Source organism: Barbatula barbatula (genome assembly GCF_947034865.1).
Source record: "Barbatula barbatula genome assembly, chromosome: 3".
Lineage (NCBI taxonomy): Eukaryota > Metazoa > Chordata > Actinopteri > Cypriniformes > Nemacheilidae > Barbatula > Barbatula barbatula.
In genome coordinates this window covers 23,954,746-23,980,153 of record NC_136764.1, presented here as the reverse complement: position 1 = coordinate 23,980,153, position 25,408 = coordinate 23,954,746, and the positions used below count along the sequence as shown (strand labels likewise).

Below are 25,408 nucleotides of genomic sequence, written 5' to 3'. Positions count from 1 at the left end.
TGGGTGAGAGGAACGTGCTTGTGACGCGCCGACGAGGAAAATCAATTTCGTTGGTTGGCTGTGCTTATTCACCAGTTATCCGCCCTGATATTTAATATGGGGCCCAGTGATGGCCACTCGCACAAGATTGATTGGGCTATACTAGAAGCCTCTCCCGAGAGAAAGCGTGCGGAGAGAAAGAGAAAACAGAGGTGAAGAGGAGGAGGAACTTAAAATAGTGGTCACGAATCTTACTGTTGGTGTGCAGAATTCTAGACAATTACACCTTCCACGCATTAAACCTAAAGATTTGACCAATATTTTTCAATGTTTTAATAAAAAAACACCATCTACTTCAAAACTTTTTTAAATTAGAAAAACCGTGGGCACCTTTAAAATTAGTTTTGTCTTAAAACATGCAATCCTGCAAGATTAAATGACGACACAAGCAGGACATGGGTCATCTGCGGCTTGCATCTTGACCCCGGGGAGATAAAACCAGCAAAAGGACAGTTGTAGTGCCATCGCGTGCGCAGGCAATCAGTCCCTCTCAACCCGGAGCTGCGCTCTGACCCCAATTACCCATTCAGAGGGGCAGGGCCCCCACACGCACAAGTGGGAGGAGAGTTTTGCACAAGCACTTGTCTGAGAATATGGATGAGGATGCAGAGATGAGGGAATTACAAGGGCCGGCCTTTCACCCACTCGGGTTATTCAAATTTATCTGCGGCTAGAGACTGCCTGCTTCCCAGTCCCTTCCTTCCTTTTGCTTTCAGTCTCGAGGGAAGACACTCCCTTTTACACTCCCCTATGTTGTACCGTCGTCTGCAGTATAGCGCTGTACTATGGAGATACGTGGAGGGTGATTTAGCATTCCCGGCCTGTGCCGTGAGCCAAGCCCAGACTAGGCTCAGCTGCCGGGGATCAATACTCAGAGCCACTCCCTGTGATCAAGCATGCTCGAGAGAGATGAGCACACTAAATGCATCATTTATGATCTTGCAGTCCCTACACAAACTAATCTCACCCCAATACACCAGCAAACACTCAGTCTCTGAGGGCAGCCGTGTGTTTGTACTCACTTTTCGATTTCGCTGTTTTTACAGGTCCGAGGTGTGGAGGACGAAGAGGAAGCGCTGGGTTCCTGTTTGCTACTTTCACCATTACTGGTCGAGGGCATTTCTAAAAACACAGACACGTGCGAGAAATCAGAAAACGAGAGAAATAACAAAAACTTTGATAATAAAGAATCTACTTTTTGTTTGTCAGTAATAAATCTGGCACATTTGGGATGAGGTCATATTTTTGCTCTTTGTGACATTCTCAAATTAGGCTGGACCTCAGATTTCCAATTTGGCTCTTTTTCAGGAAATGGAAAAAACTTTTTCAATTATTAAAAACTGTGCTGTTCAAGTTGACTTGCATTTTTTAATACATTGTGGTTGGATATTTGCTAAACCCAGTGACAAACATAAAGGGTGACTATAATGATTTATACGATAAACATAATTATGAAACATGGAGGCTTCAGAATGACAGCAGCAACATGCTGTAATATTTACATATGTCTTTAGTTTTAAAGCCAAATGTTATAAAATACATTTAAAAATAAGAAAAAAAACATGTATTTTGTATCTTTACATGCTACTGTACAAAGAATAAAAGAAAACAGACTTTGATAAACTCACCATCACTGGCCCATTTGGAGAATTCAGGTGTTATTCTATTGGATGGCACACCACCGCTACAGAAAACAGTAAGAAATTAAGTTTCAAGGCCAAACGAATCGAGTTGTTTTTGCAGTTTTAACGTTTTGATGAAGCCTGCTTACTTCAAAACAGCTCCACGCAGTGCCTCTCGTTCTTTGGCTTCTCCCTGGTCTTCTCCAGAACAAGGAATAATGTCTGCTTCGGTGTATTGGGCTTTGCCATACTCCAGTGTGTCATCTCCATCCACATCCAGGTCTGCATCGCTGTCATGGCTCTCCTTTGTGCTACACATGGCAAAGCCTGTTCCTAAAAAGAGAAGGGCGTGTTAAATACAACAGTAAAGGTACAAGTGGCTGTGGGTTCCAGGGATTTTAACACAGTTAAGTGGTGTTACTAGGCGCAACACAAGGATTAAAACTTACACGGTGTAAAGAACAAAAAAGAATACAATTGAGGATTGGTCATTGGTGTGCACAGATTAGAAGCAGATTTTAGAAGGAAAATATCTATTTATAAAGATAATTTAGATTTTAGACACTTAATAACACAGATTTGAACTCAGAACAAATCTGCTGCTAACAACCATTTTCCATTCAAATGGCAAAAATCCACCACAGCGCTGTCATTCTGGAGAAATACCAATTAAGACCCGTGCTGGCAGTAAGAACAGACAGGCCAAGAACCTGGAGCTCTGGGTCCAGATGGAGGCATCAGAGTAAGGCTAAATAAGAGTTGTGTCTGGTGCCTGTCAGGATGTGGGCCCCCAAGCACTGGGGCGTACAGTCGGAGTGGCACTTCTATAAATCCAGTGATGAGCGCACAGACAAACTCCAGGAACCTGCTGACTGGGTCCTTCACTTCTGGTTAGGAAGAGGTTGGATCGGCATCGGCCTGAAGGCTGGGAGAGGTCCACAGAGACTGGAGCCTGATTGAGGCTGGTGTGGGCTGAGACTCTCAGGTGCTGATGGAGGGATGTCAGGGGCACTGCTGGAGAAATGGTTTGTCACAGATGAGAAGCTCAGGTTGGTAATGAAAGAAAGGAACGGTGTTTCCTCTCATTCCTCAGAACTCTGCTGGATGGGATGCTGATGGAGCCGGAAGACTGAAAGAAAGGATGCAATATCTCCACACCTTCTCTGTAAAGGGATCCGGTAGAGGCAGAGAAGGAATAAAACGTGTCACAAATGCTCCCCCTTTTTTATAATGTGCCCTTGGTTTTTAGTGATCAAATAAAAGGGACCTTTTAACTTTTATTTGCTCGCTGTGGCCTCTGAGGCATATGTGAACAATAGCCGAGCTACATAAATCCAAGCTGCTCATGCAGAAAGATCTGGTGATATCAGAGACTAGCACTTCAACCATTAGCTCAGGGTTAAACTGTGCATGTTACTGCCTTACAATCACTTCCATTTAATTCATCATGGCCTCATTTATGAGCCCCTGGAACTTAAGCTCTAAATAAAGAAATGAATTCAAGGACTCAAAAGTGCAAAACAACACTGACAACCCCGTACCTAATTCTAGCCTGAAAAAGAGATACATCTAAAGGTGGATGAAAGCTGGGGGTGAAGCCAAACCAAAAATAGGCCATCATCAGCAAATGATGGTAAACGTTTCATTAATGCGCTACGGACATGCGGAAAGCCAGAAGAAAAAAGGGGGGAAACCTAATAAACAGATCGTTGTGACCACTAATGGCAGCCAGGCCAGAGAAAGATGTGGCAGGCCAGAAGAAAATCACTGTTAATTCAATCAATTGATCAGGCCATGGATCCTTGCTAATACATCGCTGGAGCTAGTGGCAGGACGGATGTCATGTACCATTGATTCAGCAGGGACTTGCCTCCATTACCGATACGGGAGGACTGTCCACTTTGGTGCACTGATGAAATCTAGTTAGACCAAAATAGCAGCTCAAACCTGCTCAGGCAAACGCAAGTTTCAAGCAGGCACCTGAATGCCGCATAACTAGCTGTGTAGCGTTGTCTGAGTGTGAAAGCTGTGGCTACTGTTAAGCGGTCTTGGCAGGCAATCTAATCTGTGCCGAAAAGGTCAGTGCCACTCTACCCGCCTCTCAGTCAAATTATGCACGCTGTTGAACCGCCACTCAGATCGGCAGCCTCGGGGACATGATGCACATACTGGATCAATACACAACTCCACTGCCTCCTTTCACATACTGTAACCCAGTGGTTCTCAAACTGGGGGGCCCTTTAAGATGTTTGCAGGGGGGCCATTTTATGAAATATAGAAATGTATCATAAATTTTGTCCAATCAACACAGAAAAACAAGACCCCCAACCAAAATAATGGATGTTTCAGCGTTGTATAACTGAATATGTTTTTGGTTTAATACAAATGTTAAGTTTGAGAGGCCGTTTACTAGAGACCATTTTCGACTAAACACTGACTTTTTATGCATTTGGCTGTTCATTTACAGGAAAATTGCATTTTGGGGGACTGAAAACGCAAAATATTGAAAACGGGTCTCAAAGTTCAACTATTTGAAAACGACAGCATTATCGTTTCCATGTAAACTCTGAAGGTAGCGCTCTTAGATTAAAACAATATATGCAGATGTGCGCAGGCACGTAGGGTTTCTTTAACGCGCAACAGCACCATCCACTGGCCTGGCATGCATAATACAAAGTTTTTCAGTTTTCCCCGGTCCATTGTTTTGATTACGCAGGTGTGTGTACATGAAACTTTTCGTACTCTTAGGTTACAAGTCTTTATTTGGGGGGCGGCAAAGCAATGCACTATGTATAAAGAATGTCTTACAACAAATAAGTTTGAGAACCACAGCTGTAACCTGTATGAAACTGTAATGGTGCGCGATTCAGATGTGAGAATTTGTATGACAAGACACTTATTGCTTGGTGTTCAAAGCAGGCCGTGGCCTTGTATGCATGTACAGATCTAACATTTAAAAGAAGTACAACACATTCTTTCCGTATTGGGTCACATTTTGCGAGTTGATTTAAATATTTTCTAATCTACATATGTCACCTGAGACAGGTGTGTCATGTCACGGCTAAGAGAGGATATGAAACATGACCTCTCTTCCACTCCGTTGCCATGACACTTATCAGACTTTCGCAGCATGTGTCACAGGTCAGAGTTCATCCAATCAGGATGGCATTTAAGCATGTACGCCTGTCGGGTAGGGGGCTTAAAGTGGCCATCTTTCAAAGATGAGCGGTGGGCCTCTGTTCTTCCTTGCAGCACCAAATCTCCTCCATCTCTATCTCTTCATCGGCACAACGGCCCTGCTAAGCCACAGACACAGGAGGCCTCGCGGGCCTCCGCCAAAAACTGATCCTCTTCGATTTCTCTCTTCCTCTCTTTCTCACTTTTACCTTATCGTGCTCTTTTTGTTCGGTTTAAAGCATTTCCTCCCTGCTTTTTTCCTGCTCCTCAAAGAGAGAGAGGGGCTGGTGCTTCAGAGACGATAGCCCTCTTATCCCATTGAAGACCCCTTTTAAGCCCCCTCCTCCCCACACCCTTAGCAGGCTCCCTCTGGGCTGGAGGGATTCTGCAATGCAGGGCCGATTGAATGCTCGTGGACTTCAGCCGAGCTTTCATGGAAAAATCCACCTTCTGAGCAGCCTGGGGGGAGCTTTCAAGTGGCCCCTGGGTTACGGAGTCACTTCTCGCTGGGTCCCTGTCTATCGTCATTACGCCGGTGTCTGCAGGAGGGTTTGTCTGTGCTGAAGATAAAGGGCTGGAGATCTTCTGTACAGACACACAGCTCTGTTCACATGCAGAATTGATCTGGGCACCGTCTGTCTAGCCAGGCTTTAGAGAAGCGACTCCATTTTTTCTCTTAATCTACACAGCTCTGCAATCTGTTTTCTCCTTGGGATCGAACAGCCTTTCCATTTAAGAGCGGGCAAGTTTACAAAAGAGAGCTGAGGGAAGAGAATAACTCCCTTTCTTAAATATGAAACGAATAGTGTTGGGGTGAGAGGAAAAACTCTTTTAAGTTTTGATAGGCGTCCGCTTAGTGCAAACTGAAAAATAAAGCGCTTTCAAACTGAATCCAAATAACTCATCTGTTCAAGATTTAAGACTGAAAAAGTCCAGATGAAAAACAAGAATGCAACTATGACTGGCACTTTCTGTGTAAAAAGTGTACACATAATCGGAGCAAGTAAATTATTTATGAACTGACTAGAATTCCCTGGAAAGTCGTTCAATGAGTGTGGCAGCACATCAAAAAGGGTCTTAAGGAGCGTGTGCGCGAGTATGAGATGGAGAAGGTCCCAGGTGAGCAGATTTAGTTTGGGAGCTATAATTGCATTCTCGCGACGGGGAAGCCCAGGGGTCAGCGGCCCATTTCTCTCACACACATCTCTGTACTGGGTGAGCCGGGTCAATTGCACAGCTAAATGTGTTTTCCTTTGACTCCTTAAAGGCCGTGCAGGGCCTGCCAGATCTCACCCCGTCTGGACTACAACTACTGTACATGTACACACACTCTTAAGCACATGTGGATCATGTGGTCGATCCAGAACAAAATTACTTTACATTCATCAAACAGTTTAGAGGTCCTAATGAATTTATTTCGACAACATAATAACATACATTTCCCTTAAAAACTACAAATAGAATGAAAAACCTGTAGTGCAAATGTAAAGATTGCTAACCTCTGAATCCTCCTTCCAGCAAAGTGGTGGCTCTGACCCTTTTCTGTCCACACCATTCGTACTCTTCAAACCGCGTTCCGTTCTCTCCTTCCATGTCTGCAGAGTCATCCTCTGTGGCACCTTCCCTCTGCGAAAACAAAACCGCTTATCAAACGCAATCCAACACGCCTCAATGTGTCTGTGTAATATAAAAAGACAAAACCACAAAGTCTGACTACATCAGAGGAAATCATAGCAGGGGTTTCTAACTTCTAATGATGTCTAATCTTAGTAGCTATCAGACCACATGCAACAGAACACCCAATCCAACCACCAAGAGTGCATTAGTATCACAAAAACTACAGAATACGACAGGTTAAGTGGAACCGGCAATATAATAAAAGGCAAGAGCTGCATCCCGAACCACTAAATGGCAAAAAAGTCAAGCCAGTCTGAACAACGATCCCATTAAACCCCTTTATGAAGTCAACTCTCATCTTGTGACTAGCCTATGAAGGCAGAACTTTTCTAATGTAGGTTCAGGACGCCAAAATTGCCAACTAAATTTGATCAAAAGAGGAGAAGAAACCCTTTTTAAGAAAGAGCATGTCCATCAACTCTTCCCTGTACACCCATGTATGCACTGTGTCAGTATGGAGGAGGAAGTTTCAAAGAACAGCTGTGTGTGTGTGTGTGTGTGTGTGTGCGCATGTTATTGATTTGAGGCTGATGTCCAGGGAAAGTTGAGGGCAAAAATGCCGAAACTTCTAGAGGAGGTTGGAGGTCCAGTGGTCTGGGTTTGTGAAGCTACCTTGAACAGACATTGTTCCACATGCCTACTCATTTCCTCCTCTGTCCCTGTCAGCGGAGCGCTGCACAGTGGACATACCTGTCCATCCTCAGGTTTCCGGCGCTTCATCTTTCCAATCCGGGCTGCAGCAAAGATAAAGAAAAGACAGACATTAAGATTAAAACAATCAAGCAATACAAACACGATATTTACTACACTTATGAACCACAATGGCACTGAGCAGTGGAATAGTTGATTTTTATCTAATAGGTTTACTGTGTAATTGGTATGACTGCAAATGCATCATCATGCAGAAAAAGGTACACCATCTTAAAAAGAAAGACATTCAAGTACATATTACACTGACCACTATACAACAGCTCGGGCACCTGTGGCATTTTTTAAGCTACAACTCCATGTGCAACACAGAAGATTCCCAACGAGGTAAAAGCAGCGTTCAGAAATATCAGGCACTATTAAGCCCATATAAAACTTATTCAGCCCACTCTTTTGCAGAACTAGCTTAAGGCTCGTAGCTTTTAGATTTAACAGAGGCAAAGAAAGTGGTCGCAGAACACGACAGGGACGTGACGGGTCTCAAAGGTGAACTCTGTCCATTAGACCTTTGCACCTACAGACCAATTCCTCCTGGTTACATCAGTGACAGGCAGGGAATGGCCATGACTCTGATTTCTCAGGGTGTCTCGCGCTCCCCCCCTCCCTTCCAGAGCCCATAATTAGAATTTAACACAGCAGAACAGCGCCTATTGTGCCGTAAGTCTCTGTCGCTTTTTCTTAACTGCAAATGGCGTGTGGGCACATTAATTTTTAGGTGGCTGTGATTGCGAATGGGGCCGAAGGGGATGAAGGAGAGGTGGGAGTTTCTTCTATTACCTCCGGATGAGGGAGGAGAGAGTGAGCGAGAAGGAGGGACGCGGTCTCATTTCTTGGCAGCTACGTTGAAGGTAATGTGGGGGAGACGGGCATCGTTATATAGGAAAAGAAAACGGCAGATTAATTAGGCAGGGCAGGAGTTTTTCTAGCCAAGCCTCACACTGAAATCGCAGCGTCTCAGATGAGAGGTGATGTACATTAATACGGGCTAGGGTTTCGATGGAGACAGCCCCATTTAGCCTAACAGTGCCTGCGGCTGTGATAAAGTAGGGGGGTTGGGGGTCTTACCATGCCGCAGGCAGCAAGGGGCTAGGGGCACTCCTCTGGGCACAGGGTTTGGGGGGCTTTTGAAACTTTCCTTGGTGGAGCGCCTGCACCAGCAAAGGTCATCGACTGTTGACACATGACAAAAAGAGGGGTTAAAGTGATTCTCTGCTTGGGCAGGCGCTACAGTCAAGGGAAGTGCACAACAGGACAACCATATAAACAAAACATTTAAACATCCATGTTCAGAATAAAACAGCCTTATCATAAGGCAACTTCATGTTTGTTGAAATTGCGTATTGCTCGAATAACACGGATCAGATGCTGATACGGATGTCCAGCTTCTGGCAAGGTCGCATGACAGACACCAGCGTCTGATGCAGCCTGAGAGGATAGGAGCTCCTTATCCAATAACAAAACCCGGTAATAACAACTGGCCACAGGTTAGAGTTCTCTGGTCTCACCCCAACCCTCCCCAAGGGGGCGGCAGCTCCATCACACCCACTAACCAATGACTGGAGTTTAGCGCGTATATATTGTCCCAGACAAACAACTAGTCAGTCTGTAAGAGCAAACAATGTCTTCAGAGAGCTCAAAGTGAAGTAACGCTCATAGGTAAACTGTAATATTTCATTATGATATTTTCAACGCCAAAATAAACCTCAATGTTGTCAAATAAGTGTTATTGTCCATTACATTAATATGTACAGTATTTACACATTTAGTGTGTGTGACTTTATATTTGCTTTCGATAAAAAAAGTCTGATAGAAAGTGTAATATTGACTTTATGGTATATGGTAAAAATATCCATGCATTAGAGGGGGGGATCAGGTACGGACAAGATGATATTATATAAGTGCAACAGTGACGTATAACGCTATTAAATGAATAAAGGATGCGTTTACAAAAGCACATGACAGATGCAGATAAAAAACAACAATGATGCGTCACTTCTCTTCACGCCGAGACACAATATACATACCATTCAATCGCGTCTGCCTGTTTGCCCGCACTCGCAAAAATGTCTGCAGGTGAAAAAGAAAAGAAAGAAAAACGTGTCAGTTATCTGAGTTTATTTCTCATTCATTCATGATGACTTCAGAGACGCGCTGTATCGCTGGATTGCGCTGGATTCTGCAGCGCATCCCTGATGTAAACAAACCCTACTTCTTTGTTGCCATTGCTCTGCACCTCCTCTTCCATTGCCAAACGCCAGAACTCACAAAACTCATTTGGTAAACTAAGCCATGAGGATTGAATAACTATCCGCAAAAGCGTCGACACGATACTAAATATGATATTTACGAAGGATGAATAAGGATTGAAAACGAAGGCTCGCTGAAGCGGTTCATTTCAGCGCGCCGTCGCCGCCATGTTGCTGCCGGTCACGTGATTGTTGCGTCGGCGTCATCGTGTATTTCCGTGTTCTGCCGCTAGGGCGCAGCAGTATGTAAATGACTCGGGTTCATTCTCTTGATAATAAGGTGTATTGAAGCCTATTTTTATGTGAATGACACGCAGAGGCTTAGTTTTCATTAACGGACAAAAATCTTAAAATGTTTGCCCATTTTAAACGCATAACATAATGCTTTATCGATTTTTTTGGAAGAAATAAATAATAATGTTTATTTAAATATTTAAGAAACCAATATCAATCGTTCATATATAGATATGCATGTTTAAAATCATAAGTTCATGGAGGACCTAATTCACATCATATATAAACCCTGCATAGGGAGGATAAGGTGGATTTCCTTCTCCAGATGTGAGTATGCTGGGCATCTACAGGCAGTCCCCACCGGGAGCTCTTGAGCCATTGCTGCTGAAAGTCAGTCTATTTTCTGATGATACACTATGTGAATAGCCCTGCGTGTCTACACCAGACAGATTTAGTTACAAAACATCATGCATTTTAGGAATTTAAGTTGCATCATTAATGAATTGTTTAAATAAATCTTTGCTTTGCACTTTTTACGTGTTTTATAGTCATTCTATATAAGCTTACATAGCCTATTAACGTTAGTTGTAATGTTACACTGTAAAAAACGATGTGTTTAATAAGTCATGGCAACATATGTTTTAATATTAACTCATCAAAATAGTTCAATACAAGTGTATCTTTTGTATAAGTTACAGCAAATCATCACTAGTCAAGACTAAATGTACTATTTGATTATACCTCAAATTGAAGCACCAAGCAAGCACATTTTTTCAGTGTAAATTGGAAAGACCGTGCAGGGCGGCCTTGTTATATCTAATGTGACATTTTCTGTCCGGATATATATTTATTTGAGAAATTCTCTCACTTCTAGGGTTAGGGACGAATAAAGATCGGGAAGATGTCCCACAGAGCCTCAGCTCCAGGGGGGAAACAGCAAGAAAACAAACATGTCAAGGACACTGGTGCACAGAGATGATATCCGGGGCTCGGGGGCGGCGTAGATTAGCCCAGGGTTAAACTATGGATGATTACATATCTGAGCAGAACACACATTACAGCCTGAGTAAACCTGGGGCTGGAGATTAGCTGAACAGATCTCGGCCTGTATTAATACATCCAGCAGTCAGATCCAGTCTGGGATAAGATGGAGGATATTGTGGAGCAGAAAACCTGGATATACAACTTACATGCACATTTTTCGGCTTGCTGATGTTCGACACAAATCTTACTTTTTGAGTGTGTTCCCATCAAAACTAAATGTATTTATATAATGAATTTGGTAAATCAATAAACTTGATGAATTTGTTAAATATAATTTTTTTCAACACTGATAGCTAATTCCAAAACACTATATCTGTAATTATTATTTGGGTCGTTTACGAGTACACTACCTATTGTCCCCTTTCACTCTCTTTCAGTTTTTTAGAGATCCTAAATATTACATCTCGGAGACAGCTCCAAGTCTTCGTGACATGCTGCACGGACATTCCCTACAACATGAAACCCCTTCATGGCGAGACATCCTCAACAAGCTAAAGCCCGCTGCAATGCATGGCGGCATCAGAGTGCGGGGTTCCAGTGGTCTGTGTGTGGAATTGTGTTCAGAGTGTCAGAATAGCAAAGTCTGCATGTCACTCTGTGCCCGTGACAGCCTCGCCGTGTCTGAGGCGTCCCGTCTCACCTGGTATCTGTCAGAATGGTGAGCTTCATCAGAGGAAAGCGGGGACACGACTGGAGACTCGCCCTCGCGTTTGATGTGCACTGACAACAGGAGCGACTAGAGGAGGAGAGAAACACAAAGCGACAGAGAGAGGTGAGCCATCATCGGCTAGACAAACGTGTCATGCACAGAACTGATATTGTTGCAAGTTTAAAAGGAAAACAAGAACTACGGAGTGCTGAAACAATGTGACTGATATGAACAAATGTTGACGGATAACCATTAACTGCCATTTCAGCATCAAACTGTGTGTTGACAGAACATCAGGGTTTAGACTAATGGTGGATTTGACAGAGGGATAGAGACCAAACCGGACATCAAACCGAATGACACCACACTCGGATCGCCTATAAAAGCACTAGGAGACGAAACAGGCCCGTCCTTCTGAAAACCTAATTGACTTAATTTCTCAAACGACCCGGGAGAGAGGGAAATACTGCTTACTTTCCCAAGAGCCTTGATCTCCGTCCTGCGTTTTTATGAGGCGGCTATAAAATATTTGTATTTACAATCTGCTCTGATTAATCAGAGTGAAAGAAGGGGTAGCGGCTTTAGTGGCTGACAACTGTAATCTAATATTAATACGTGAAAAATGGCAGCCTCTCTCTACAGGGACAGTAAATTAGACATTATGCATGGCTCCTTATGCTTTTGAATTGCAAGGTCAGGAAACAATTTATTTGCGATCTCAAAACCTTTGGTGCTTGGGGAATACGGTGTGTGCCGCAGAGTGAGAGAGAGTATGTGCGCTGAACATTCGTGCAGCATCTACTATGTGTACAGTTTAAGTGTTTCATTGTTCATTAAAAATGATAACAGTCCCGAATAATATATACATTTCACACTTCTGCATATGTCAAAACTCGATGCTAGCGCAATAATGACGCTGCCTACCTCCGCTGGCCTTCGCCATTTTGGATTAGGAGCCGCACAGACTGGCATGAAGTCGCTATGGAAATGGTGGTTTGAGAGACGGGCCAACTATGCCCCGGGTTAATCCCCTTTAGAACTAGCGAGCTGGGCCTGATCTGCCTTTTTGCCATCTTTTAAAAGACAAGCATGGACCCCCTCCACTATTCCAGCTAGCCTCTTCATTTTCCACACACTCCTACTGAATACTAAGTGTTCGCTATGGAATGCTCAGTCACGTCTCACACGGCCTGTTCTCTAACCCGATCCCTTTCTTCTGGCTTCCGTGCTCTTTCCATACGCTCGGTTTCTCTCCGACCATGGGTCAGAACCGAACGGTCAGCCCGCTCATTTGAGGAAATCACGACCATAATCACGGTTGTCTCTCAACCCGAGAAATGTCCCCTGTGACAATTTAAACTGAGATTAAATGAAAGTATCAAGGATGTTTTAAGATAACGTGAGCAGGACAGATATTCATGTATCATCAAATTTGTAAGCACGCTGCTTCAAAACAGAAAAGTCGAGCCCATATCTTTCTCCTAAATCCTGGTCGTTCCATGCTTAACATCCTTGTTTACTATCACATAAACCTTATCAAAAGCTTTCTTGTAAACCGTGTATGGTGATTGCACGAGGCATTACCATTTTGTCGCATAACACACATAAACCGCCTAATTCGATTGATGTGGATGTGAATTTAATTAGGGAAATACACTTTGCATCCTCCTCCATTTAAGACAATGAGAAAGCAAAACATTGGGATCATTTTCCACGTCCAGGTCTGTTGAATGACCCAGTCAGGAAGCATTTAAAGCTCTCCCTTTTCCATAAGTAAATTACTGCAGGAAATAAAGACAGACATTTGTGTCCTTTCTCTCTTTTCCTTGAAAGTTATGTGAGACTCTTTTTTCCTCTTTATGAAACAGAGCTCTTATTTCCATTAATTGTGGCTGGGCCTATCAGTGCACATAATGGTTTTAAATGGCTCCACGGCAGTGGCCATCTTACCTTCGGTGTGCCCGGAGCTGCATTGATGTCCTTGTGTGACGTGTTCTTGCTGTGAGGGAAAAAACGGAAAATAAGTAAATAAAGGCATGGTTTAATGTGGCTATGGTCTAATAACATCGATTAATATGTTAGCATACATAAATGAACGATAATGTTGTGTTTATTTATTCTAAACTTGTGTGCTGCAGTGTTAATATAGCTTGGCTGTCAATTTCTTAATCGTTTATCTGCTGGAAAGAAATTGTTCCTCTGTATCGTTGTAGCTTTGTTGTATATCACAGGAATTTGTTACTAAAACATATCGACCACTTTTCTGAATATTGCGGGAAATGTCTCCCTCAATATCTACGGTGTTAACATCACCAAGTGTAATGTGAATTGACTTCGAAGGTCCCTTCTGGAACAACCGAAGCTCACGGCTGACGTGCTCTGATGTTAATTTGGATGGAACGTGATGCCGGACTTGTTGCTGCGACGTCCGATCTGCTTTGATCTCGTGTCACAGCACAGGCTATAAACCCTGTCACCTTTTGACTGAACAGAGACTGTAATCTGTCATTTCATAGCACATGTGTGTGTCTGCATAAGCGTGTGTGATATGTAACTTCTGGCCCCTAAGGAGCTGAACTACGCGTGTCTCCTCAATCGGCACTCACTTTAGCTCAGTCACACTGAGCGCTCCCCTGCTGGCCTCACTTAGGACCCGATCGGGCCTTCGAGAGGACAGCCGAGACAAAAGAGAACAAAGGCGCACAAATCACACTTTTAATCATCCAGAGATGGAAAAAATGAAAAGAGAAAAAAATCCAAGTCATCTTCTGTGCCACTCAATCCAGGCAGCCCTGGGTCATGCTGTATTTGAAACAATTACTGTCCAAAAGTACGACTGCTAAGCAGATTTGGGTTATAATTTTTTTATTGAAGTAATCATTCTCCTGGATGCTTCCATCCAGACCTGATCCCTCCAAACCGCTACAGTTTGACTAAGGCAGAAGGAAATAAATGATTTTGCGGTTATTTGATTTGTCAGTGAAACGCCTTGGGCACTTAGGACTTTGAAATATGTTGAGGACAATGCTTTGGCTTGTAAACATTGTATTAAAGAGGCGGAGAATGGCGGAGAGGGAGAGAAGAGGGTGGGGTGGCGGGGGGCTACTCCCTCTTGGTGGATCGTACATTGAATCTCTGCCTCGTGGACGCTGCGGATTGAGGATGACTGATTGTAAGGCAGGAATTATTAAACGGAACGGCTAAAGCGTCCGCCGACAATAGGGAGAGACATATCAAATCAGATCGCTCTCAGAAGCATTAATATCCCTCCTGCCATCTCGCTTTCTTTTGCTCACGATTGCTTTCTCTTCTGTACACCAACACAGATATACACACATCACTTGTGTCGCTCGCTTTTGCCTCTGTCTGTCACCCCGGCTCAATCTCTTTTTTTAGATCCGGGTCACTGCCGGGTGTTTATGAAGCAGGGGGGAACAATGACGGGGTAACGTCACCCTTGTCATGTTCGATTTGAATCGTGCATTCACACCTGAAGAAATGATTGCTCCGGTCTGGCACTGGAATTGAATTAGCCTGCACCCTAATCTGAAAGTCTGATCCAGTAGGCACACTTGTCAACGGAGTGGACAAATGAAACAAGGGATGAAATGGAGCGTAGAGCAAAAGAGCAGGTAAGAGAGGAAAAAGAAAGCACGGACCGTGTTTGTGCTCATTTAGATTTGAAGGAACAAAATGAGACAAAGAAATTGCACCAGTTGTAGAAAGAGAGTACAATCAAAGTTCCATTAAAGTGATTTTTCCTTTTTTAAATGGGACTTTGGTTCCTTTACAAATGTTTCTTTATTCATAAGAAAGGCAGGTTTGTAAAAAGAGGTCGTGTTTTAGGTAAACTAACCCTAAACACAAAATATGTTTTTATCATAGAATACAGCATACCATGTCATTTTCTACACGTGGTCTCATGTTTGTGCTTTCTCCAGAATGTGAACCGGACTGACCCAATCTGGCCTTCACAGTCTAAACTACAATAACTGACAGGTAGAGGCGGGGTCTGGCGTTTTGTCCCGCCTCTTTACTCAGGTAATAAGCCTCACGCCTGCCTTTTCCACAGTCGGCATGATTGATCTGACAGCAAGGGGAGGAAAAAAAGAATGAGACGTAAGAGAAGAAAGAGACAACACAAATCAGCACCAGGCCTTGAGAGGGGATAAATTGCCCCATCGGTGGCAGTCCGCTGTTTGCGAGATAATAAACGGACTCCACAGAATCATAAATCCCCCAGTGTGGCAGTGTGAATCTCGCACATCTCCTTTCGTCAACAAAACAACACCGTGATACACTTCATACCCATGAGAACTCTAACTGTCCCCTTTACACTCATTAGACACCTACACCACCAAAACCGCTGTACTCGGTCCTGCGGGATAGCCGAAGGATGCCGATGACAGAAAAACACTGTTTACCGGTTTAGTGATGTCATGCAGCACCTGAGCTATAGGACCTGGGGGATGTTGTGTAATAGTAGGGGTATGGAGCATGAGTTAATATAGGACTAGTGTGTTGACATCACTGTTTAAATCATGTTGACTTTGCACTGAAATTACTAGAACATTAACTGGAGGTTGAGCCTTGTGAGTTCAGGCCGGATATATTTAAAAGCACAACATTTGTTTTTTAAGAAGACTTAAATTTCAGGCGCTATAGAAGACTTAGAAACAAGATATGCGACTTATACTTTTATCACACTTATATTTTTAAAACAGCTCAGATTTACTGCTAAACTTTGGTGTTTCGGAGAATACATAAAGTCATACGGGTTTGGAATTTAGATGACATTAGAACTGATAACTCACAGAACTTCGATTTTTCCTAACTGTTCTTTTAACCTTCACCGATTCGCCAATTAAACAATTTTCTTCTCGCAATGCTCACTGTAAAACCGTTCATTACGCGCACCTGACTTTTAAAATCTCCCACAAACCGAGCTCTTTCATTCCCCTTTCACAGGCAAATTCAAGTACACCGAGACGAGAGAGAAAGAGCCGGTGAAAATTGAATAAATGCCAGTCGACAGTTGGGGGGTTGTAAGCCGGAGATAAAGATTGCTTTTCGTGTCGTTTGCCACCCGGCTCTCCCTCGCTCCGCTGGAGGCAAATTGATTACGTGGAGATGCCGGGGAAGGGTGGGGGGATATGTAGATTGCCGTGGCCCTCAGAGCAGGCAGACGGGTAAAGGGCATGATGGATTTCCATTTCCATACATGAGGAGCCGAGGACGAGTCAGGGGAGGGGGTACAGCGATGCGGCCACGAGGGAGTGAGAGCGAGGGAGTGTGGCGGTGGGTCCCAATCTCACACACACTCACCCGAATCCACTCAGACATCTGCCTAATGCTACATCTTAAATAGCTTTCCCCATTTTACATGCACTCAAGTCTCATTTGGTGCAGAATGAAACGCTATCATTAAAGGGAGATTTACTACAAATTGCCACAAATTCGCCATGTCACTTCCAATGATCTGTGTGTGCTAGCGTGTGCCGAGCGTGGCCCTGCCTGGGAGGAAGTGAGCAGAGAAGGAAGACGACGCCAGTTACCCAGAGTTCCACAGTGATACCTTGAGTACTTCATTTTACACCGCTCTGTGTTCTTATGTCATGTGGATCCGAATGTTTGAATGAAATTTATTTGTGGGATTTGTGAAATTTTCATTGGTTTAAAATCCTGCTCACATTTATTTAGCACATAATCTATGCAACCTAAATTCCCAACCTAAGCATCATTTACATGATTTCAGTCCCAATTTCTTTTTCCAATTATATTTATTCCTTAATACCAAACTTGCCTTCCTGTGTAAATCACTATATAAAATCTAGAGCTGCACAATATATTGAAATGATATCAATATTTCAAATACGCATATCACGTTTGCAATAACATTGTCAGATTAGTTTTTATGTACTGCAACGGTAAAACATGGTTGTTCATATTCGGAAATGATAATGATGCATAAAACATGCATGTTGGTGATTTAATTTTCAGTTCTGAAATATATTTTAATATAATTTAAATTGATTTTACAACCTAAAAACATTCATGTTTGCATATCGCATTTTTCTTCAAAATTGTGCAGCCCTAATAAAATCGCAATTGCTTTTCTCTCTTTCGCTGCACCCTAAATCAGTGTTACGCGATAATGCTGCCTATGGCCTGTAGAAGGAAAATAACTCTCTTGGCTATAAGCAGGGGTTAAAAGGAGCGAAATAGAGGCTAAATCACAGGCCCGTAATGCCGAGCAGCGTCCAACCCTGACAGACCAGGAGCGATGGCGCTATTGCCTTAAATAACCGGCACCATCAAACAGGCAGTGACGGTGGATGCCTAGAGACATGTCAGTGTCCATGGCCGCTGCCCGCTGGGGAGGGCGGCCCGCTGCCCTTTATTAATTATTAAAAGATAACTTCTCAGTGCCGTGTGATGGATAACACTCGCTCAGGGACGACATCCTGCTGAGAACTAATATCTGTCTCTCTCTCTTTCTCCCCGTTACACCACCCGCATCATCTATTAAAAGTGAAAAGGGGACTGAGAGATGCTGGAAGGGGAATATTTCCCTGTTCCACTCGACACAACGTACAGCAAAGGGCTGGGACTATAGCACGTCTGTGACCTATAGATTGACAGTACATTGTTTCTTGTTATGGCTAATGTTTCTTTGGTCTCGCTGAGTGAGACTTCCTGTCTGGGGCGATGTATGAGAACACACGCATCACTTTAACATGGATCTTCTGGTCCATAGCTCCAGGCTGCCCTGCTCTGTATGAAGGCCTTAGGCAGTGGATAAAAGATGGATGCTGTGTAAAATCTCTGTGATGTTCTTACCACGCTTAACCTCGCCACATGATCAGCCAGCGCATGTGGGCTGCTGGATGATAGGAAAGAAAATGCGATCCTGATCTGTTTATACGGCTGCTGCTCTCACTGAAGTTAAACAACGGTATCAAGTATCTCATTGTTTTTCTGTTGGTTTCCAAAACACGTGTGTGTGTGTGTGAGGGAAAGCAGCCAATGTGCTTCATTTGTTACAGAGATAAATTGGGTAACCGTGACACAAACGGATGAAGCCGTCAGAAGATGCGCTAGTCTGCGTACCTGATGTGCATGTGGGTGAGCCTCTCCATCTCCTGTTCCATGTGTTCCTGGAGTTCTCCAGGACGCAACAGCACCTGACAGATGGGACATATCGGAGCTTGACTGTCATAGAGCGACACCTTCTTCTTACCTGAGAAAAACAGAAAATGGGAAGAGAGGAAACGGTTCGGTTATTATGCAATGAACAATATAATGTAGTTAGCAACCCAATTTACTTTCACAGTGTAACCGAGTAAAACAAAGCCTGAGTAAAACAGCACCAATGAATCGCTTGCATTTAGACCAGATATGCTCATATTTTCTTTCATGCGGATTAAAAAAGGCGAAATTCCCAAAGGCATTGAAAAAAATAAGAAAATAAAAAAATATCGTGTTTTGGGATCTAACGTGAGTGCTCCCTAAAACCAGGTTTTATTTAGTAAACGTAGAGATGAGCACAGGTCATATGAGCCCCCTTTGCTGTCTGTTTCTGTCTCCAGACTGTGTGGATTAAGTGGCTCAGATTTCTGCAGGAGGAGAATCCGTCACCCTCGGCCTCCTGTCTCCTGTTCCCTCATTAAACCAGATCCACAGCGCCGCACAGACAGTTACGCCACCGAGCTTGTGACACTTTGGCTGGATCTAGACACTTGCAAACACACAGACTCACTTGTGCACCCGGCAATGAACGACATTGCATCACACGGTGTAATGCACACAAAGATGTACATTCAAAAACTAGATTTACACAGTGCATTTCTTCAACAAATAGTTAACAAAAGTGTCAGATTTTTACAGTACAACCAAATAAACACAAAACAGGCATTTTATCATAAACATGTACGCATATTATTTATATTTGTACACGTGGCTTTGTTTATTTTTGTATAGCTTACGTGTGTGCTTGATTGTAAGCGGACGGGGAGATCGTTTGCATGCGAATGAACTAAAGCACCGCTGTGCACATTTATAAATGGGCAAAAATACTCAAGGACGCGACTTCCTGTTTTACTCAGATGTCTCCCAATCGCGCCGATCTGGAACTAGCCAATCAAAGCAACTATTTTTAGCTCATGGGACAATAGACCCCCCCCAAACAGGATATCCTGGATGAACTGACTCTTACCAACACACTACCGCTGTAAGCCACATGGTGAGTGTGTTTACCTCACTCAAAGCACAAACATATACACATAGTGCTCACAAACAGGAAGTGATGAAATCGCAATTGACGGACATTTTCGGAGTTGTGCACGCACCATACTACTCACTGTTATGATTAACTTAAGCAACACAAGAGATTGCATCAAGTGCATTATTGCTTATACAAAAAACTTGGTATGTCATAAAATATTTCATTCATAATACCTCATTTCATTATGTCATCGTTTTACTAGAATATGTCATATTATCGGTTTAGCCAATCACAACCTGCTACTTTTGCATCCCTTCTACGATTATGTTAACATGATCTTGTAAACAAAGATGTGCAATATATGTTCCATTTCACACAAGCAAACTGCAGATCTGTCCAATTATCAAAGCAAGTAAATGCGAAACAAACGTCTCATCTCTGCCACTGTTGTCCCGGTGTCCGGGAGGCAGGTATTGATCTGTTGCAGCGAGGGTTAGTGAGCATCTTTTCTCGAGATGATGAGGTAACTCGGGGGCAGGTTGCACACAGATGTACAAACACACACACACAGACACACACGCAGTGGGGCTGTAATCCTGGTTCCTCTCTCTACATAAAGCCCTGGGCTCAGCGTGAGCTCGTCCTTGACTTCAGAGGGCAACGTTGTGTTTGCCTTCTTGTGATGTGTGAACCGTTTTAGAGAGCGATGGATCTGCAACATTGGTGTCTATGCACGCACACTCGTGCAGACAAACATGCACATGTAAACACACACACACACACACACACACACAGACATGCATACATGTGGCAAAGTCCCAACGGGGGCACAAATCCTCAGCTCACATATTGGCCTGTCAGAACTATTTCCTGCAAGAGCACAGATTCATCAGGGGTCAGTGTTAGCATCCAAAAACTCCCCCTCCCTCCCCCATACATTTCTCCACCTGTTCCCCTCCACCCCATCCTCTCCTGTCCCCAGTCAGGCGTGCCTGCGCATACCCTTCCCCTATTCTCCAGCAGCACTACTTAACAGCCTCGCACTCTGGACACTTTAAGTGACTTTGAAAAATAGGTAATCGATTACAATTCTGTGTGTCTCTGTTTCTCTCAGCACCCTTTCCTCGCTCGGCCCTCTCTCTCTCTCTCTCTCTCTCTCTCTCTCTCCCTCCCCCAATCTCTGTCCAGCAACATCCTGCACATCTCTTTCTCATTTTCTGTCCCTCTATTTGTTTTCTGCACTCTTGAGTCGTAGCTTAAATTATTTTGGTCTCTTTCTTTCACCGAGGCAACACCATGTTCCGCGTGCCATCCCAAAAATGGAGGCGAATTTAGATTTGTCTGAAAGAATCATGTATTCCAGAAAGTGATGAAATGGTGAATGGAAGTCATTCAGTAGCGTGATATATATCAAAGTATCACTATACAATGGTGCCAACAGCCAAAACGATATTCCTATTCATTTCTTTCATCTCCCTCCCTCACTCTCTTTCTCTCTCTCCTCGGCACCGGTCAGCTTTATTGCCCTGACAAGATAATTTGAGTCGTGCCAAAGCAATTGCCGTCTGCAAGAGTAAACAAAGCGATGTCCAGAGCCATTCTACAGCAGATAAATCTCTCCAGTCGTACTCTTGTTCTTTATTTTCTTACCGGCCATTTGCCACACGAAATGAGACGGCCTGCGATATCACTTTGTGGAGCAATGACACCGCTACACATCCATTATTGTAAACCCTGGTCTGTAAATTCACAATGTATTTGACTCATTTGTAAATATACACTTATATTTATGCATTTGGCAGTTTTGGACCCATACAGTATATGTCAGTACATGTTGTTCATTAGTATTATAGTAACAAGACCACCTTCCACTTTGTATTTTAATGTTCCTATTTCCTTTCTTGTCTACTGACAGGTAAGCCAGACGGTTAACTGACGGACTGTTACTCTGACTCTGTTATGTGTGCATGATGGGATCTGTTAACAGACCGTGTGATTGTGTGTGTGTCCCTCTGTCTGTATGTGAGGAGAAAATGAGCGTGTGCCTCTCCAGACCGGCTCTTTAATTCATCCGTACACAATCAATGGGCTCAGTAATGGAGTCATGATGGTTTGGTCAAGCGCTTGTCGGGACCTAAACCACCTCCCTGTCGCTCGTCTCCTTGAAAACACACACACACACGCGTAGAGAGAGGTGGTCATTTGGCAGCTTCGGTGTTAACACAAGACGGAGAGCATTCACACAATAGAACACACACTAAATCATCTGTCTGTCAGCGCTGTCTAACTGATGAACCTTTAGCGCACAGGGGTGTGTGTTTGCGTGTCAAAGCAAATACTCTTAGCTTCGCATACAAGTGTTTCTTTAAGTGTGGGGACTGTGATTTTTTTTTACTTTATATATTTTTAACAAACAATGTTTAATAGTAAATATATGCATGTATCACACATTCCATCATTCTTTGTCATGATCATATCAGTGTCATTTTTACCACTTGTGTATATAAAATGTGTATATAGTACTTATACTATTTTACATTTTATAACCTTTTTTCATTACGGATACATGATGAAGGCATCATAAAATGTTTCCGTTTCGATTTGAACATGATCTTCGTATAACAAGATTCCTAAAAAAAGTTCCTAGTCCTTCGACATAAAAGTCATAGAACAAATGAAAAACCCAGCCACATATCCGTGTGTGCGTTATGTGTGTGTGTGTTAGTGTGCTAATGTTTTTCTTATAGACCGCCCCATTATGTGTGCATGCAGTGTAGTGTTGGTGTCCACCACCTCCCTTGAGAGGATTGACTAATAGAGACAGCCAGTGATTAATCATTTCTCCCCTGTGAGGTCTGAAGGGAAACACACACACACACACAGAGTCCTGGCCCTGGACACACAACCCGCATAAGAACAACATCACAAAAGCAACATGCACCTGAGCGGTTACCACAAGCGCCCCTAAACCGTCCCATTCCCTTTATCTTATTCCCTCCGTCTATCTCTCCGGGAGTGAGTGATGGCTAGCAGAGGACGGAGAGATAAATCCTGAGGTATGGAGGGGGTTTGGCGCATGCTGCTTGTCAGCGCATTAAAGATGATTAATGTGGGATGCCCCCCTGAGCCGGACCCCTGCGCGGAGAAAGGTGGGGTCTCCGTTTAATCTGAAGGGCCGGTGAGACCGGCTCGCGGAGAGGGGCAATAACAGGGAAATAGGACTGACAGAACTTTTTAGTGCTCAGATTTCTCACCTAAATGCCATGCTGTGTGTGAGAGAGAGATCCGTCTGACAGCTCTGACTGAGTACGGGCTGGATCTTCTCAAATTTGCCAAGATGGATGGTTCACTCTCACTATCTCTCTTTCTATCTTAAAAAATGGGCTTTATTTCCCCCGTCTCGATAGTACACCTTTACCCGAGTACATCCGTTCACCCGGACCTCTGATTTGATAGCACAGCTAATGAGGGCCAGAGTTAGCGGCCTCTCGCGATGTTAGACGTCCCCTAATTATTAAAAGCACTTTCATCACACGTAACCTCTCTCTAACCCCACTGATAGCACAATTACACTGGACGCTTGAGTTAGCGCATACTAATATCCCTGACCGCTCTTGAGGGTGGGAATATTGTGCTTTCTCTGCCTCGAAATTGAGAGGCTGTGTGGTGATGTAGCGTACGCATCTAGCTGCCTCTGACACTTCTCGCATGTTGTTTTACAAGCCGCTGCGATAACAAAAAAAGAGCTCCACAGAAGCCGCCTCAAACGCACTCTCCCCTGGTATCTGGCATCCAGCCACCGGCTGCTCCGACTGAGGTTGTAAGCTGTCTGCCTCTCCTCTCATTTAGCATCACGCAGCATAACTCGAACAGCATGCGCCTATTTATTTAACTGCTTCCAAATGCAAAAAGAAACCTCGCGAAACAGATAGTGTGAAACATTTAGAAAGAAATTTGACATGCATTGACCCTAGAAGGTGTTGGAAAATTAAATCACATTTAATGGTGCATGTATTTCTATTGCATTTGATTTCAATTGTTTTCTCTTTTCTTGGAAGCGTAGGCCTACGTAAAACTTGACAAATTCTTTTGTGGATGTACCCTGCAAAGTCAATTCACGAACGCAGATAGGTGTCCAAGTGCAGTAACCAAAACGTTCCACTTACATTTGAAAAATACATTAACTGTTACATAATTCAAAACCCAATAAACTTCTTTTGCGAAATATTTAAAGGTATCCAAATACATTATATAACATACATCACAAGGCCTGTATAATTATTCCTTTAGATGCATTTACAATGGTATCAACACCTTGCCTCGCTGTTTAGGAGGGTTTCACATTGACCTTTTAAACATTACTTTCATAATTGCAGCAAATTCAATCGTTCAATGGCTTCAATAGTCTGGTTTGCTTGGAGGAAGGAGCGCGTTCCACGTAGATGTGTGTGCCACGCGTGTGTGCGATTGTTGAACAGAACAGAAAGCTCTTAACATATTGGCGAGAGAACAAAGCTGCCACTAATGGGCCCGAGGAGAGAGCTTGTGCCTTTTGAAATCTCTCCTTACTAACAGCGTGCCCATGCTGAGCCGAGCCGTAGAAGGAGGTGGTAGAGAAATGCTGCCCTACATAACACACACACCACACACCCTGCCAGGCTCACCTGAGAGTGGCTGAATTCACAAGCCCCACATGTGTAAAGCACAACTGTACCAAACAGCCCCCTGGTTATAAAAAAAACGTATTCACTCATCATCAAATAAGAACGAAAGCAATGATCTTTTGGAGTAACGTTTCTCTAATCTGAATGATATTACTAATCATGAGAATGGATTTTGTGTTGTCATTGATATAATCGGATGCTCAGCTTTTCCAGCATGCATCAAGTGTTTACGCCTGCCTCATTCCCACTCCCCTCCTGCCCTTAAACACGCCAACATCAGTAAACAGTGAAATCTCTCAGGCTCTTACCGAATGTAACCACATTACGTTGTCTGATAACATCGTCAAATAACGCCCGATAAGAAGAATTTGATTTGATTCGGACCGCTTTTTTTCCTCCTCATTTTAAAGCCTTTTCTTTTCATCTCCTTGCCTTAAGGCCTCGCGCACGCTCGCACGCAACGGCACGCACGCTCTGCATCTTCTTAAAATGACACCACCTTGTAGGCGCAATCAAATAAATCCAGCGAGCCTGTCAGCCCTCATTTTTTGCCTCCCCTCCTCCCTATATCGGAGCAAGGTGAGCCGCCACGAGTCATCTCCATAATGGAAAATGTGTGCTTTATACGCAAAAGGAGGGGAATTAGAGTGATAATGCGACCGGCCCGGACTCTGTGCGTGTGTGTGTGAGCTCTTCCACTTTATTGTAAGTGAGAAGAGGACAAGCTAAGCAGGCCGGACAGTCTCTGTGCTGATTACTCAGGGTAAGGTGATAAAAAAGAGGCTATGGGATGAGAGAGGAGGGGAATGAGGCATCGCGCCTCATTCGAGAGGACGTCTGATGAAATGGAACGAGGTCATCCTTGGTTTGGGACCTGATGTGCGGCGGCGTTGACGGCGGCACTAACCGCGCGCGCGGAGGGCGATCAGCGTTGACAGTGATGCATTGTGCTGTTAAACAGCAGCTCCACACGCTCCCCATCACGCGTGGAGCGCACACGTGCCGGGTGTCACGTTAAAAAGGCAAATGCAATCAGTACCTGAGAGAGGAGAGGGAAGAGGGGAGTGGTTGTCTGTCTGAATCGTTCTGTCATTCTCTCTCAGTAGCTGGATCGGCGGGGAGGA

The 25,408-nt window shown here is 43.8% G+C and overlaps 1 protein-coding gene across 6 annotated transcripts in view; it reads right to left on the bottom strand.

Moving 5' to 3' along the window:
- The window catches only part of rnf220a (ring finger protein 220a), a 111,553-nt gene that overhangs the window by 8,834 nt on the left and 77,311 nt on the right, over positions 1–25,408 (bottom strand). For 2 of the 6 annotated variants that reach the window (XM_079451573.1, XM_079451575.1), the window contains 9 exons: positions 18,507–18,636; positions 13,347–13,395; positions 11,388–11,483; positions 9,248–9,290; positions 7,128–7,249; positions 6,338–6,464; positions 1,811–1,994; positions 1,668–1,723; positions 1,062–1,161 (listed from right to left, as the gene is read on the bottom strand). In XM_079451573.1, coding sequence (XP_079307699.1) covers positions 1,062–1,161; positions 1,668–1,723; positions 1,811–1,994; positions 6,338–6,464; positions 7,128–7,249; positions 9,248–9,290; positions 11,388–11,483; positions 13,347–13,395; positions 18,507–18,636 — 907 coding nt within the window. Of the gene's footprint in view, positions 1–1,061; positions 1,162–1,667; positions 1,724–1,810; positions 1,995–6,337; positions 6,465–7,127; positions 7,250–8,288; positions 8,394–9,247; positions 9,291–9,432; positions 9,678–11,387; positions 11,484–13,346; positions 13,396–18,506; positions 18,637–25,408 lie in introns of those variants that run through there. The other 4 variants (XM_079451571.1, XM_079451572.1, XM_079451574.1 and 1 more) reach the window with 4 other exon arrangements.